This window comes from Rhinopithecus roxellana, chromosome 11 (genome assembly GCF_007565055.1).
Source record: "Rhinopithecus roxellana isolate Shanxi Qingling chromosome 11, ASM756505v1, whole genome shotgun sequence".
Classification (NCBI taxonomy): Eukaryota; Metazoa; Chordata; class Mammalia; order Primates; family Cercopithecidae; genus Rhinopithecus; species Rhinopithecus roxellana.
The window spans coordinates 77,486,640-77,502,383 of record NC_044559.1 but is presented as its reverse complement, the minus strand read 5'-3'; the positions used below and the strand labels follow the sequence as shown (position 1 = coordinate 77,502,383).

Below are 15,744 nucleotides of genomic sequence, written 5' to 3'. Positions count from 1 at the left end.
GCATCCTTAATCTAAGCCAATACCTCACCAGTGGCTTTGGAACCATCCAACTAGAACTTAGGTGGCAAAATAAAAGTTGTGGGAGCATCATAATGCACCAAAGCATTGGAAGGGACATGCACCAGCTGATTTGCACCTTCTTTTTTGTAAATAATGAAGTGCCAACCAGAAATTAACTAAATCCTGAATAGACAGAAAGCACAATTGTCAAAAATAGGGGCTTTCCACTCCCTTTCTTTTATTGCTCCTTTCTTCCACTATTGCTCTTCTCTCTTTGGTACTTCAGAATCTTGTAGAGTTCTGGCAGGGCTCATTGGCTCATGCTTATAACCCCAGTGCTTTAGGAGGCCAAAGGCAGATCACTTGAGGTCAGAAGTTTGAGACCAGCCTGCCCAACATGGTAAAACCCCATCTCTACTAAAATATAAAAATTAGCCAGGCATGGTGGCACATGCCTGTAGTCCCAGCTACTTGGGAGGCTGAGGCAGGAGAATTGCTTGAACCCGGGAGATGGAGGTTGCAGTGAGCTGAGATCATACCATAGCACTCCAGCCTGGGCAACAGAGTGAGACTCTGTCTCAAAAAAGAAAAAAAAATATCAGTAGAGTTCTAGCTAGGCTATTTGTTTTCTCAGGAGCATTTGCATTTTAGCAGGGCACTTTTGAATAGTGAAAAGCCATTAAGTCATAAAGGAACGAATTTCTAATGGAATTGCAGTGGGTAACATAAAATATAGTAACATGGGGTTCAGGTGTGTATAAAATGAAAAAAATAAGGTGGGGAGGGAGTTCAGAAGAGTTATTGCAATACATTCTTTCATGCCACCTTTGAAGGCTTTTAGTTCTAATCCACTGACAAATTTTTGCTCTGCCATTTTTGTTGTAGTAATACAAAACAGATGTATGACTTAGAAAGGGGAAAGGACTTCTCCCTACTCCACAGTATATTACGAACTTGGAAACAGATTAAATCTCTTCGACAGCGGCAAGGGTTTACAAGCACCCCAATAAAGTTACAGGTTCAGAGGTAAGTGGCTGCTCTATTTGCTCTTATTGGTCTCCTGAGGAACTGCTCATGAATAAGTGGGAATTCACAGTGACTAGGAAGACATCCAGAAGCTCGGAAACTATTCCACAGTAGTCAACAAAGAATTTCTATCTTAAATATATAAACATATATATATGCACATATATATTGAATATATAAAGTGGAATTCTTAAAACTTAAGAAAACTCAATTAAACATGGGGAAAGAATTTGAACAGACACTTCACTCAAGAATGTATATGGATGGGAAATGAACACATGAAAAGATGCTCAACATTGTCATGTCATTCTCTATTGTTACGTCAATAGAGAAATGCAAATTAAAACCACAATTAAACGGTGCTACACACCTATTACGATGGCTAAAATCCAAAACTAGAGGAAAGGAAAGACAAGACATTAACAAATGCTGGAAAGGATGCTGAACAATGGAAACTGATTCATTGCTGATGGGAATGCAAAATGGTACAGCTACTTTGGAAACAGTTTGGCACATTCTTATAAAGATGAATGTGGAGCCAGCAATCATACTTTAGGTGAAACATATTTTAGATAATTTGATAAAATCATAAAACCATGTCTGATGGAGGAAATAATTTCAATTCAAACCCAAACACTGAAGCTGTTTGTGAACTCACAGGGAAATAACTAATTTTCTCCCCACAATCCATTGTCCTGGGTCTTTTGGTTTTCAAAAGAGTAAAAGGTTAGTACAATTTCAGGCAAATAAGAAAAATGTTTTCCTGCTGCAGTGTTTTTTTTTTTTTTTTTTTTTTTTTTTAACAAAAGTGCCTTGGACGGTTTCTAAACCTAAATCCAGCATTGAACTTTATCTTAGACTCCTAAATTAATGTAAATGTAATGACTTGCTTCTAATCCTTTAAACCAACCTGACACACCCATGCATCATGAATCCTTGAGCAACAAAGAGGAGACACAGATGTCATAGGGTTACCCAGAGCAATGTCTTTGGACCCATATTGCCTGCTCAACACTAACTCTTGTTGCCACTATTCTGAACTCCAGTCCCACCTGAGGCCCTTCGTGTTTATTCTTCCTGACATTCAACTTTTCCAGCTGACTTTGGCTTGAATTTGTCTCTCCAGACTGCCTCTCAGCTAAATACAACACTCATTCACCAGGTTGGCCCCAGCTGGGCTAGCCCCAGCAATCCTAAATTGGGGCATTTAGTTTAAGCAGTTAAAAGTATCATTCTGATCAATTAGAGAAGCTATCTGTTTGAAGATGTTTCTCGGAACTGTTTCCTGGCCAACTTTACCACTGTTGACCTCACAACATACCTGGTCCTTGTGAGCCCTAACTGAATAAACTTGTAGCTAGGCTTCCTGGAGAGATAGTACTCATGATAAGAAGGTGTGGTACCTAGACACTGAGCTCAGGTTATCATTTCATCATGTATTTGGTTTGGGGCATGTTGAAGTTGATGTGCCTTTGAGGTATCTCTAAATAAAGCAATTGAGTGGCAGCTAGGTCCATGGTCTGTGGCATAGTAAATAATCATAATTGAAGCCATGAGTGTGCATGAAACTGCCTAGGGAGAAGGCAGAGAATAAGATGAGGAGAGACCCCAAGCACTGAGTCTTGAGAAATTGGTTTGAATAGCTTGGTAGAGGAGGAGAAACCAGAGGAAGGACAGAGAAGCGCCCGTTATAGAGTATTTTGCCCCAGAGGCAAGGAAGCTGGAGTATTTTAAGTAGGAGGAAGTGGTTAGCAGTTATTATCAGTTAAGTTCACTACTAAAAATGTTCATTGGATTTCCTGACATGGAGATTATTGATAATCTCAGCTAGAGCAAGTTTTAGAAAGTTACAGTGGCAGAAATGAGGTAGCAGAAAGTTGAAGAAATAGCCCTGTCTTCTCGTGCAGGTGACAAACTCTCCTTGTTAAATGTTAGCAACACTGCATTCAGCTTAGAGAGACTGGATGTGTCAGTTGGTATAGATGACAGATTGTGTTGTCTTCTGCCCCTGAACCCAAACCACAGCACTGGCAAATAACACAGAGAACCCAGATTTCTTATATTGTCTTCACTCATGTTCTCTGTTTGGCACTGCCTACCTGGAGAAGATTCAGATAACTGCCAAAGAAACTTTTAAAATGAGAAAGAAAATGCAAGCTATGCAAGCAGGAAATGCAACAACATTTGATAAAATAACATCAGGACCTTCATCATTTCCAGAGTCATTTGGCTCAGAATAGAAAGGAGGAAGCTATAGACCCTGCCTCAATAGTTTCCCTCAGAAGAAAATCTGGGCATAACACCCATTGTCTAAGTTACTCGTAACACTTATTCCCTAAATTATTATAGATTGAAATCACTTAGGAAGTTCTAAAACGACTGTTCTAATTTAGTTAGTATGGGGTATGGTCTGGATATCATGAGTTTTAAAATACTTCCCTGGTGATTTTAATATGTAACAAAGGTTAAAAGCCATTGGTATTAAAGAACAGCAAGTTAATTGATGTCATATTGATTGCCCTGAAACCAAAGAAAATAATAACATTTATTAAGTGTTTGTTTTACTCCAAGTCCTGGGCTGAGCACTTTACTTAAATTAGTGCATTTAATCCTCACAACAACCTACTTTTCAGATGAGAAAAGTGAGGCATAGAGTTCTTAAGTAACTTGCCCAGATTCTGTAGTGCCGTTAATGAGGCTGGATTTTCAGCCCAGGATACTACCACATAGATAATATCTGCACTTAGTCACCTGTATTCTATTTCAGAAGGCAAAAAGCATATAATAGCTTTTAAACAGCTCTATTGAGATATAATTCACATACCATATGGTTCACCCATTCAAAGTCTCCAGTTCAATTGTTTTTAATACATTCCCAGAATTGTGCAACCATCACCGCAATGTAATCTCAGGATGTTTTAGTCACCCCCCAAAGAAATCATCTTCCCATTAGCGGTCACTCCTCATGTGTGCAGACATAGGCTTTTATTTCTTTTGGGTATGTGAGTGGAATTGCTGGGTCATATGGTAACTCTGTACTTAATATTTTTGAGGAACTGCCAGACTGTTTTCCAAAACAGCTGCACCATTTTACATTCCCAACAGAGCATATAATATTTTACCAAAGGATTTCCTTCTTAAATGATTAAAATGGAAAACAAACTTATACTGAAAACAATAAACTTTTACACTACCAGAAAAACTTGACTCCTAGATCAATAATTTTCTGACACTGCTCAGATAACTGAGATTTTATTGAACTACTAATAAAAGAGGAATAATAGTACTTCATAGGGTTGTGATAATTACATCAGCTAATACGTGTAAAGTACTTACACTATTGCCTGGCACATACTTAGTAAGTACTCTATAAGGATTAGCTAGTAGTAGCAGCAGCAGCAGCAGTGGCAGTAGTGCTAATGCCATGAACTGTTTACTGTTTATGCACAAACACCAACTATGACTTACCATTTAATATCACCATGATCACCTGCCCTTATACCTGCTCAGGTTCTCACAGCTTCAAAAATATGAGAGACAGAAAAATGAGAGGAAACAGGGTATGTGTCCTTTGATTTTTATCTCCCCATTCCCCTGTTACTTATTCTCACCAGAGTAAAGGTTTCTTGATGCCCTTAGAAAGGGCTGTAAACACTAATGGTGAATGTACTGAGAAGGGAGAAATCTCTGAAAGCTGAGAACAAGATTATAAAGTTTTTTTAAATATTTATCAAATTGGTAATTTCCTTAGAATGTAAAATTACTTGTAAGGGATTGGTTGTATGTGTGTGTGTGTGTGTGTGTGTGTGTGTGTATGGTGTGTATGTGTTTTGGCAAAAACTGGAACAACTCTCAAATACCTCCATTATTTCTGCTTTCGGTAATTCCGTTTATTATTAATTAGGATAAAAATGAATAAATGTGATGAACAAGAGCAAATCTCAGAAATGTCTGAAACTGAGAAGAAAAATGAAGGAAAAGAACTTAATGGGAAAAACCAGGAGGTACTTATATTGCAAAATAACATTAAACGCAACTAGTTATAATATTTTATTTTTTGATAGAATATGAAATCTTGGTATTTCTAACAGTTATCCAACAAAGTGACAAATACATGAAATAAATGAATTTTAAGAATAAATGTCCTACACAAGGGATGTACATGATAAGTTATATATATATATTTTATTTCTAGAGCTTCTCATATCTAGCTTCAGATGAAACAGAAATTGAAAGAATAAAGCCAATTACTTTGAGGCCACAACTTTCTTTCACTGCAGAATTAACAAGCTTATCCAATTGTTCACTGTAAGCATGTTTAAATAATTATTTCTTTATTATATATTGTCTATTAATTGGATTGTTTTTAATAAATAAAGTGGGATTTCTTGAGTGAGTACCATATGCCAGGCACTCTAAGTTTTTAAAAACACATTTTCACATTTAATTGTCACCATAGCTCTATAGAGTTCCATGTTATCCTCATCTTAAAGCAGGAATGTAGCTTATGGGACGTTAAATTGCCCAGGTTCACACATCTAATACATAACTGAGGTGGGACAACAGTTTGGTGTTCTATAGAAACTGTGGTGTCTTCACTGCTAGGCTTCATATATTGATAATTTGTGGTTTTTTTTTTTTTTTTTTTTTTTTTTTTTTTTTGCTATGGTACTAATTTTTGTTCGGGTATAAAAAGATACAAAGGCACTGTAAAAAGTAATATACCATTGCCTTTGCTTGTTAAAGGAACTCTGGCTGTCATAAAAACCATTTCACATCAAGCGGGCCCCCTAAACAATTTTCTTCTTTGACATTACAAACTTCGTTACTTCCCAGTTGTGATTTCTTCCTTGAGCTATAATGTTTTCTCTCTTTGCCTAAAACATTATACAAAAAACAGACATCATAGGTAACCCTGTTTCTCCATCTACTAGGCCTATGGATCCCATCTCCCTTAAAGAGGATATGGCAACCTAGAGTACTAGGTCTAATTTTTCAACATCTCTATCCCATGGCACACTTGGTACCAGTCCATCTTTGAGTATTGGGAATGTGCATCATTTAGCAGTGTTGGAACATACTGGGTACTCAGTAAATGTTTATATTTATTAAATGAATGAATGGATGATTACATTAACAACCAAAAGAGCAGCAGACACAAAGTCACAATTATCACCACCCACTTTCTGACCAGAGAAGTGCAGCAGTGGAGAAATACTTTATTTGCTCTGTACCTCCTTCCAAAAAGGGCCTGAGATATTGTATTATGTAGGACACCCATATCAAAAGACTATCTGAATAAGGGTAAGAATACAGGAGCCATAAAATGAAAGTTGGAGTGAGAGAGAAGAAAGAGGAGGAAGAAGATATTTGTGCTGGAAAAGCTAGACTAAAACTTAGTGGAAGTCAAGGCAAAAGGATGTATGGTGTTTTATATCTTTGCAAAGCCATTGCCATCTGAAGATAGCATTGCCGTCATCTATTTAAAACATCCAATTGAATAAAAACTCATTCTCCAGAAAAGAATAATATGTCGATACAGAGGATAGAAGTGAAAAGAATACAGAGATTAGAGAAGAATTAAAAAGAGTTTACAGGTGAAGAGAAAGGCAAGATTTCCTGAAGATAATTATAACCCTGAATCAACAAATTTTTATAATCAATTCATGAACTCATTGTTAAAACTACTTTTAGAGGGCAACAGAAAGAGTAACTTTTACTTAGATCCTATTTCTTGAAAGGTAATTGGGAATATGGTCAAAAGAGGCCAACAGGGAGATAAGAATAAGTAATCTTTTGTCCTCTAACTCTTGGAGAAGGTTACAGAGATGAACAGGTAATAGGGCAGGAACATACTGGACCCATAGGGTGATTAGACCGGAGAGCAGAAGGGGATTTTATGTTTCAACTTAGGGTTTATCTTCCACCCAGCCTTCTCCCTTCTGAAAAAGAGGATCAAGTCTTAAATATCATTAGGTGAGTTCTCTTGCAGCTAGGGAAGATATTCAATAAATGTCGGTTGAGTGAATTAAAGAATGAATGAAAGACTCTAGGAGTTTTATATCAGTCAAGGGATCAACTTAGGCCTCAACAAGTGTTTCCCCCAGGGAAGTAACCTGGCTTGCTCCTTTGATCTTTGGGTTCAGAGATAGGGTGGCTTCCCCACTGTCCTGGAGAAAAGGGGTACACAGCCTAAGGTGATTTACAGAGACCTTTAAGAGAACACAGCAAGCCTGTTGCCTTAGAGCCACATCTTTGAAGTTATTGACAACATGGTGTGTGGAGGGTTGTGTGTTGTGTATGTAGTCTATGTGTGTGTCTTTTTAAAGTTAGAAAATATTTTTAAATTCTTGATTCAACCTCCCCTCGCCATTCCCAAGCCCCTCAGTTTTTTCCTCTCATAAGACATGTGGTAGAGACGTGGTTTAGTCTCTTTAAATTGTAATTTAGTGAAATAATAGCTGAATGATTTATAGCACCTTGATTTTAGTTCTTCTATTTTTGAATGCATATTTTGAGTACATCGCTTTCATTAAAAACATTTGACTGGGAAGAAGAAATTTTTATCCACATGTAGACAAGTGTTATTTGATGTAAAGATAACATTTGTCCTCTGAAATTATCTTCTGTTTAACATGCTAATATACATTTTGAAAGAATAATATGTTAGGTCTATTGTACTTTTTAAGGGTGATTTAAAGGTTTATTTAATTTTTAGGGATGAACAAAAAAGAAGAGCCAGAATTCAGAAGCTCAAATACTTTATTAAAATATTTTACAACAATAAACAGGTTTCTTGTACTTCAGTATCTCCCCTACAGTTTGATTTTAAAGTCATGTTTCAGCAAATTTTCAATATTCAGTTAATATATTGGCCTGAGGTGATTTGCTTGGAGGTATGCCATTGTCATTTACTTTTGTATCTTATTTTATGCCATACATAATTTAAAATTTTTTGTCAGTTACAGTTATATGTGATAAGTAATTTCTTTGATGTTAAGAGATGGACTGATCTTTATGTGTGTAGATGATAAGATATTTATTAAATGTATAATTCACCACCAGTCTCTTATGCTGTAAGTACAAAGTTATTTGACTTGTAGTGTTCCAAATACTCATCTCCTGCTAAAAGTTCTGCACCCCTGGATGTGCAGCACTACTATTCATTTGCAATGAGGTAGAAAAGTGCTATTTACAGTATTATGAGTATCATAGCTATTTTAAGTGTTGAATGATTTCTGTAATATGAACTTCCACATCCCTGACTTGGTGGCTTCAGTCTCTTGCTGTATTTGTTCTTCCTCTTTTTTTGGATTTTTAGATCCCTCTAAGAATCAGATGAAAGAATATACATACAAAAGACCCCCAGTCTCTGTGCAAAGATCCCACTGTAAAAACCCCCACAGTAATGGAAGAAGAAAATAGGATGATGCAGAAAAATGAGAGACAGTAAAGGAGTCTAGACAAGAAGTCCTGGTGGCCAATAATGGGGTTAAACTTGAAGCTAGACTAGAAAAAAAAGTTAGGAGGGAATAAAGATTTGTGTGTAGGAAGGGAGGTGCTTGAGGAGCAGGGAGATAATTGTAGTCACAAATATAAATCAAAATTATTTTTATAATGCCGAGAATAATTTTGCTCTCTCCCTGATAGATGTTCTATTCATTATTCATGTATTCAGGTTTACACTGTCTTACAATGTCCCTCTGTTGAAATTCCTACATTAAAAATATGCCGACTTTCCACACTGCATTCCTAATACAAAAAAACAAAACAAAACAAAACAAAAACAAACAAGAACTATACTTTCCTACTGTTGTCCCTAAAGTAAATTGTGATATAATAATCCAATCACGTGAAGTTTAAAATCTGCCTCCTCAAATAGGTAAATGTGTATTTTGAGTCCTTTAGCATCCTATCACTTAGCATGTGAGCCTAAAAACTAAGAAGCAGGGAGGGAGAGGAATCTAGTTAGAGATAAATTCACCATTAGCAAATGCAAAAATTCCAAAATAAATCGATATGACCTAGCCTAACAGACTTTAACCTACATTTTTAATTCTTTTTTTTTTTTTTTCGAGACGAAGTCTCACCCTGTTGCCCAGGCTGGAGTGCGGTGGCGCGATCCCAGCCACCACAACCTCCACCTCCTGGGTTCAAGCAATTCTCCTTCCTCAGCCTCCCAAATAGCTGGGATACAGATGCCCTCTACCACGCCCAGCTAATTTTTGTACTTTTAGTGGAGACGGGGTTTCACCATGTTGGCCAGGCTGGTCTCGAACTCCTGACCTAAAGTGATCTGCCTGCCTCAGCCTCCCAAAGTGCTGGAATTGCAGGCATGAACCAACACGCCTGCCTTTAATTCATTTCTTACTACTACTCTTTATTCATTCATCACTTCAGCCAAACTGAGCTGCTTGTCTTTTCCCACACGTGCTTGTAATTTCCTACCTCTTAGCTTTTGTACATGTTAGCTGCTCCATTTAAAATGCCCGTTTTTTCATTCTTACCACTTTTAAGATGCTCAATCTCATCTGCATCATGGTGTTGACAGTTGTCATCAGGGGATAAGACTGGCTCCTAGGAACCCTCAACTGATAAAATTCTCTATCTCAGTACACTTACCTTGCTGTGCAGGAGTTGGCCTCCAGCCTTGTAGTCCAAGAACCTGGGTTTGACAGTCCACTGAGCATGCATCCTACATACCCTAAGCAAATTCACAAGGCTGAAGTGTAAATGCCAACTCAACAATTGAATATATCAGTTCATATTCTCTGAAAGTTAGCCAATTTACTAATTTATAATAAAACTTATTTCACAGAGCTACAACTCCTACAAACCTTCCTGCAGTAGGGATGCCTTTGTCAAAGGGACCAGTGTGGTGTCTTAAATTCTCTCTTACAAGGAAGTAAAACCAGATAACCAGAAAAAATATGTGCCTCTTTGACTTTCCTCTTTCTTTGCTTTATTGGCTAATAAGTCATCACGTTGATTGGCACATTCTTTCTTGTCTTTCAAGGAGCAATTTTCCCCTCTGATTTCCTTCTTAGAGCACATATCACTGTTTTCCCAGGCACTGACAACACAGTATAGGTCAAAATACGATTTTTTTATTGAAAAAAGTTTGCTTAGGCTGGACGCAGTGGCTCCCGCCTGTAGTCCTAGCACTTTGGGAGGCCAAGGCAGGCAGATCACCTGAGGTCAGGAGTTCAAGTTCAGCCTGGCCAAAATGATGAAACCCCGTCTCTACTAAAAATACAAAAATTCACCAGTCATGGTGGTGGGCGCCTGTAATCCCAGCTACTCAGGAGGCTGAGGCAGGAGAATCGCTTGAACCTGGGAGGCAGGTGTTGCAGTGAGCCAAGATTGTGCCACTACACTCCAGCCTGGGCAACAGAGCAAGACTCCATCTCAAAAAGAAAAAAAAAAAAGAAAAGAAAAAGAAAAGAAAAAAGTTTAGCTTATAGTTATGACAGTGAAGTTACATGGAATTGTTGTAAAAAACACACCATATAGAATTAGAAGACCTGGGTTTCATGCTCAGTGAACCTCTATGGGACTGTATACTCAGCACCCCCTTTTCCTTTCTTCTGGAGCTTTTCTTCCCTGCCCGCTCCCATAGCTTGTTTAACTCATCCTTGAATTTCATGACCAATGACTACCTTTTTCCTAAGCAATTCAACCTGAGTCTCAGCCACTTATAATAAAAACAAACATATTTTCATATAGAGCTTCCATTTCCTCACTTATAAAATGAGAATATTTATTTCCTATAATTTTTATCAGATTTACATGAGATCAAGAATTGTAAAGTGCTACACAAAATTAAGTTACTATGATATTATGTTATATGCACCTCATATACGTATTCTCAGAACTGTATTCATAATCCATTGTAATTCATTTTCTATGAAGTCAGTAAAAGGCATTACACTTTCAAGGACATGACTGGTCACTTTTCTCATAATCATGTGGATGAAATGCTATAGAGCAATACTTATTTTATATTCTGGTATTTTAAAAAAATAAAAATATGTTGTTAAGGGTGCTTATTTTTTCCTTTTTCTATGTTGTATTTTTAGTGAGCTATCAGCCATTTCTTTTATATTTAGGTTTATGAAAAAAGCAAAAGAACAAGCTTACTGGCAAAACTATATTTACCTTTACCTAACTACACAGAGCTGAAAGGCAAAACTGTTTTGCAATATGTAGAGTTTAGCTCTGATAAGCTGGTCATGCCTGCCGACGGAGAAGTAGGAAGCAGTGAGTTTATTAAAATTACTACATTCACCCTATTTTCTTCCTGAGTACCATCTTCCTAAATGACCCTGGCTCACTCACATAAGTACAAAATCCTGTATTTACAATATTTTTTTTTTTTTTTTGAGACAGAGTCTCACCCAGGATGGAGTGCAGTGGCTCGATCTCAGTTCACTGCAGCCTCCACCTCCCAGGTTCAAGCAATTCTCGTGCCTCCAGTAGCTGGGATTACAGATGCCAGCCACCATGCCCATCTAATTTTTGTACTTTTAGTAGAGACGGGGTTTCACCATTTTAACCAGGCTGGTCTCAAACTCCTGATTTCAGGTGATCCACCCCCCTCAGCCTCCCAAAGTGCTGGGATTACAGGCTTGAGCCACTGCGCCTGGCCCTGTGTTTACAGTATTCTGTTAAAAATGAATTAAATTATTCATTCAGATGTTTAACTAGATTGTTTAAAGCTTTGTCTTGGGTCAGATTTTTGGGAAATTTCAAATGAGCAGTTAGCACCCATGCTTTTTGTAGGCCATCCAAGGCAAGGATAGAATGCTGTCTGGAAAGCGAGCTCTGGTTTTGAGTGGGCCGACTGCTCTGCCTCTACCTCTCCTTTAGTGAACCTACAGGTGCTCGCAGACATATGGATTTGTCTTTGAACTGCGTTGGGAAGGGAAGAAGAAAATGAGAGAGGGAAGAAAAGAGGGAGGGACAGAGAAAAGGAGAGAAGAAAGAAGGGATGTTTCTGTTATTTGTTTTTCAATTGCTTTTACTCCTCTTACACGGTTAAATGTAAGTTAGTGCATCTCTGAGAACACTGTCATTCCTCTCCTTCTCCCCATTATTCCTTTCTTTCACCTTCCTAGGGGTTTTGAAACTACTTGGGCCTATTTGGTGAAAAGTAAGGAAGTATGAATGAGTGAGGGAGGAGGAGAGGGGAAAAAAAGGGCAGAGAATGAGGGAAGAATGGAGTTTGCTTCAAGTCCAGATGAAGCAGAAAAATAAGCTTATGGAGACCTGGGAGAAAAGACTCAGGACTCAAAAAATTTAGGGAACACTGGGCACTCAGCAAAAGTTTTAAGAAGTATTGTTAAACTCTTTGGAGATTAGATGCAGAAGACTTGGGAATGTAGGGAAAGAGGAGAAAGAACAGCTTGCTGGCCTCTTTTTCTGCTGCCAATGGTCCTTTCTTGCTGGAAGCCACTCCCACAGAGAATGGTTAAGAAGCCTCCAGGCATGAAAGGAAGAAAATCGTGATATTCATCTCTACATATCATCTCAATCTTTACCTTATCTTTTGCAGTCCTTGAAGGATGTTAGAGAGGAGATGAAGGAGAGCACTAAGATAAGAGTGGGGTTAGGGCAGTGGCTCACGCCTGTAATCCTAGCACTTTGGGAGGCCAAGGCAGGTGGATCACCTGAGGTCAGGAGTTCAAGACCAGCCTGGCCAACATGGTAAAATCCCATCTCTACTAAAAATACAAAATATTAGCCAGGCGTGGTGGTTGACACCTGTAATCCCAGCTACTCAGGAGCCTGAGGCAGGATAATCACTTGAACCCAGGAGGTGGAGGTTGCAGGGAGCCAAGATCGCCCCACTGTACTCCAGCCTGGGCAACAAGAGCGAAACTCTGTCTCAAAAAAGAAAAAAAAGAGTAGGGTTAGCACAGATCTTCCTTTGTGTTCCTAGAATTCCACCAAGTAAAACTCAGGAAAAAACCCACAATGTGCTTCAACTGCACTTAAATCAATTCATATGTTTTTAATGCCCTTTATATACAGATGTGCCTTTTCTTCTTGAGGGAAATGGAACTGAAGAACTCTGTCTTTTGACATCAGGAAAACTTAGCTATTCTCTATCATGGAGCTTAGATGAAAATGGTCTTCCTCTGATACGTATGTCACAGTCATTGAGATCTTCTTACTGCAGGTAATAAACTTTTATCTTTGAAAAATAATGCCAGGTCTCAGCAAAGCATCACACAAAACATATTATGTGTAAAAGAGAAAACTTGAGCAGCAATAGGAAGAGTTTAGTTTATTTGAATGTTGATTTATCTTTTATTTAAATCATTCTACTAAGGTAGTATGTGTATTTATATGTAAGAGAATGTGTCCCTTCAATGCTTGGAATTATAGCCACATAGATGATGAGAGAGTCATTCCCAGAGTCCCTCACTTATAGGCAAAGGTCCAGACTCCCAGGAACTTTATTTCTGGGGCCTGTATATCTCCCAGTCATTCTGGATTAGCAAATAACCATTTATGCATTATCATGATTCTGGGAGTTCCCAGAAGAACTGGGGTTAATTTTCAGATTAATTATTTGTGGGATTACTAGAAATAAGTACAGTAAATTCTATGAAAATGATGATAATGCTGGCTTCCATAATGTGCTATGTTTGAGGGAAATGGTCAATATAAAGGAAAAAGTTTACTTCATCATTTAAAATAATGAACAATGATAACAAAAAGATATCCTCTCCCCTCCCCATCTTAACACATATTTTAAAAAATAAATGGAAATGAAAAGCTTCATACAACTATATGGCATTCTAGAAAGGGCAAAACTATGGAGACAGTAGAAAGATCAGTGGTGCCAGAGGTTCCGGGGGAAGGGAAGAATGAATAGATGGAGCACACAGGATTTTTAGAGTAGTGAAACTATTTTGCATAACATTATAATGTTGGATACATGTCATTACACAGTCATCAAAACCCACAGAATATACAACACCAAGGGTGAACCCTAATGTAAACTATGGACTTCGAGTGACAATGATGTGTCAATGTGGGTTCATGGACTGTGGAAAAAAGGTACCACTCCAGCAAGGCATGTTGACAGCTGGGGAGGCTGTGCATGTTTATGGGGATGGGGTGCATGGCAACTCTCTGTGACTTTTGTTCAATTTTGCTGCAAATCTAAAACTTCTCTAAAAAATTTTATTTTAAAAATACTATAGTTTTGAAAATTGTTATGCGTAACTAGATTAAATGGAAAATCAAACCTGAAATTAGAGACTGTTTAAAAAATAACAGGAGAATATTATATATAAAAACTAGTAGCATATGGCCAGAGTCATAGTAAGAGCTCATAAATGCTTTTCTTCGGTATGTAAGAAATTGAAAGAGAAAAGAACTAAATGGCAGTAGCACAAGGAGATCCTTGGTGTGAAAGAAACTGAGGTAGTAGGGGTAGTTTACTTACCAAGGAGTTTGACAATAAAAAATATGCTAAAAAAATAACAGAAGACAAAAGAATCAAGGTACAGATTTCTTAAAAATTGGGGCCATATTTATCTTCTTAAAAGAAGTGATTAAAAGTGATGAGCTTACAAAAGATTGAAATCAGTGGGGAAAAAAGACCCAATATATTGGAAAGAGTATGAAGTCCTTCAGAGTCCGGCAGTTATCAAACCAGAACCCAAGTGAATACCTATGGTTCTGGAGAAGAGAAACTCTCTGTTCCTCAACTCAGGGAATGAGACAGTCACCACTATGAAGACAGAAATGGAACTTTGATGAATGTCCTTGTTTTGCTAAGTAAATGAGGTCATCTTCTTAGAGACCTGGAGAAGGGCATTTTAAGAGCAAATCTTACAGTTATTATAGGTCATTCATTTTGGAGCCAGTGGAAAAGTTTTTAATACCCAGAACTATTATTTTGTTATATTTCTTAATATTTCTCTAGCATAGTCTCCACAGCAGCTATTCCTAATCTTTGCCTCATCATAATATTCTTTGCATTTTTCTTGGAGTGAGATGTTTGTCCTCCTCACTCTGAGGCTAACTTTTATGCAGGTAATTTGGAACTCTCTGTATTTTACAATTCTACTGATGCATTTATATCCTTTTCTTCCATTATCTTCAACTTGTCCATCTCCCTAGGCTGTTGGTCTTTTGTACCCAAAAGCCTTCTTTGTTTTAAAACGAACAAGCACCAACTCAAGCACCTGATTAAATCCTGAAGCCCATTTTGGCTAGTTTTTCCTACCAGAGTTCTCCTATGTGTGGCCTACTGGTCTGCATACATTCCCTCCACTTTCTGTTCACACATTCCCTTCCTAACCCTACCCACTTGTCACCGAAGGTTACCAGCAAGTGACCTTCAAGCCATATTCAGTGGCTTGTCTCCATTGTCTTACAATTCCTATTACTTGGAAACTCAAGCTTACAAAAGATTGAAAACAGTTATATGCAAGGGTGGGACAGATGACAGATTTCAGCAGGAAGTATATTGCAAGAGAGGTTTTCAAAGTCCAGGGCCCTCTCTAAGTCAAGCTTTAATACCACATTAAACACAACTCTCTGGCTGGGCACGGTGGCTCACTCCTGTAATCCCAGCATTTTGGGAGGCCGAGGTGGGCGGATCACCTGAAGTCAGGAGTTTGAGACCAGCCTGGCCAACATGGTGAACCCCCTGTCTCTACTAAAAATACAAAAATTAGCCGGGCATGGTGGCGCGCG

At 38.0% G+C, this 15,744-nt stretch overlaps 1 protein-coding gene across 1 annotated transcript in view; it reads left to right on the top strand.

The window, feature by feature from the left end:
* Positions 1 to 15,744, top strand: part of CC2D2B (coiled-coil and C2 domain containing 2B) — a 143,099-nt gene that overhangs the window by 58,679 nt on the left and 68,676 nt on the right. The window contains 6 exon segments of the mRNA XM_030940402.1: positions 886 to 1,026; positions 4,931 to 5,030; positions 5,222 to 5,334; positions 7,745 to 7,922; positions 11,136 to 11,286; positions 13,060 to 13,207. Coding sequence (XP_030796262.1) covers positions 886 to 1,026; positions 4,931 to 5,030; positions 5,222 to 5,334; positions 7,745 to 7,922; positions 11,136 to 11,286; positions 13,060 to 13,207 — 831 coding nt within the window.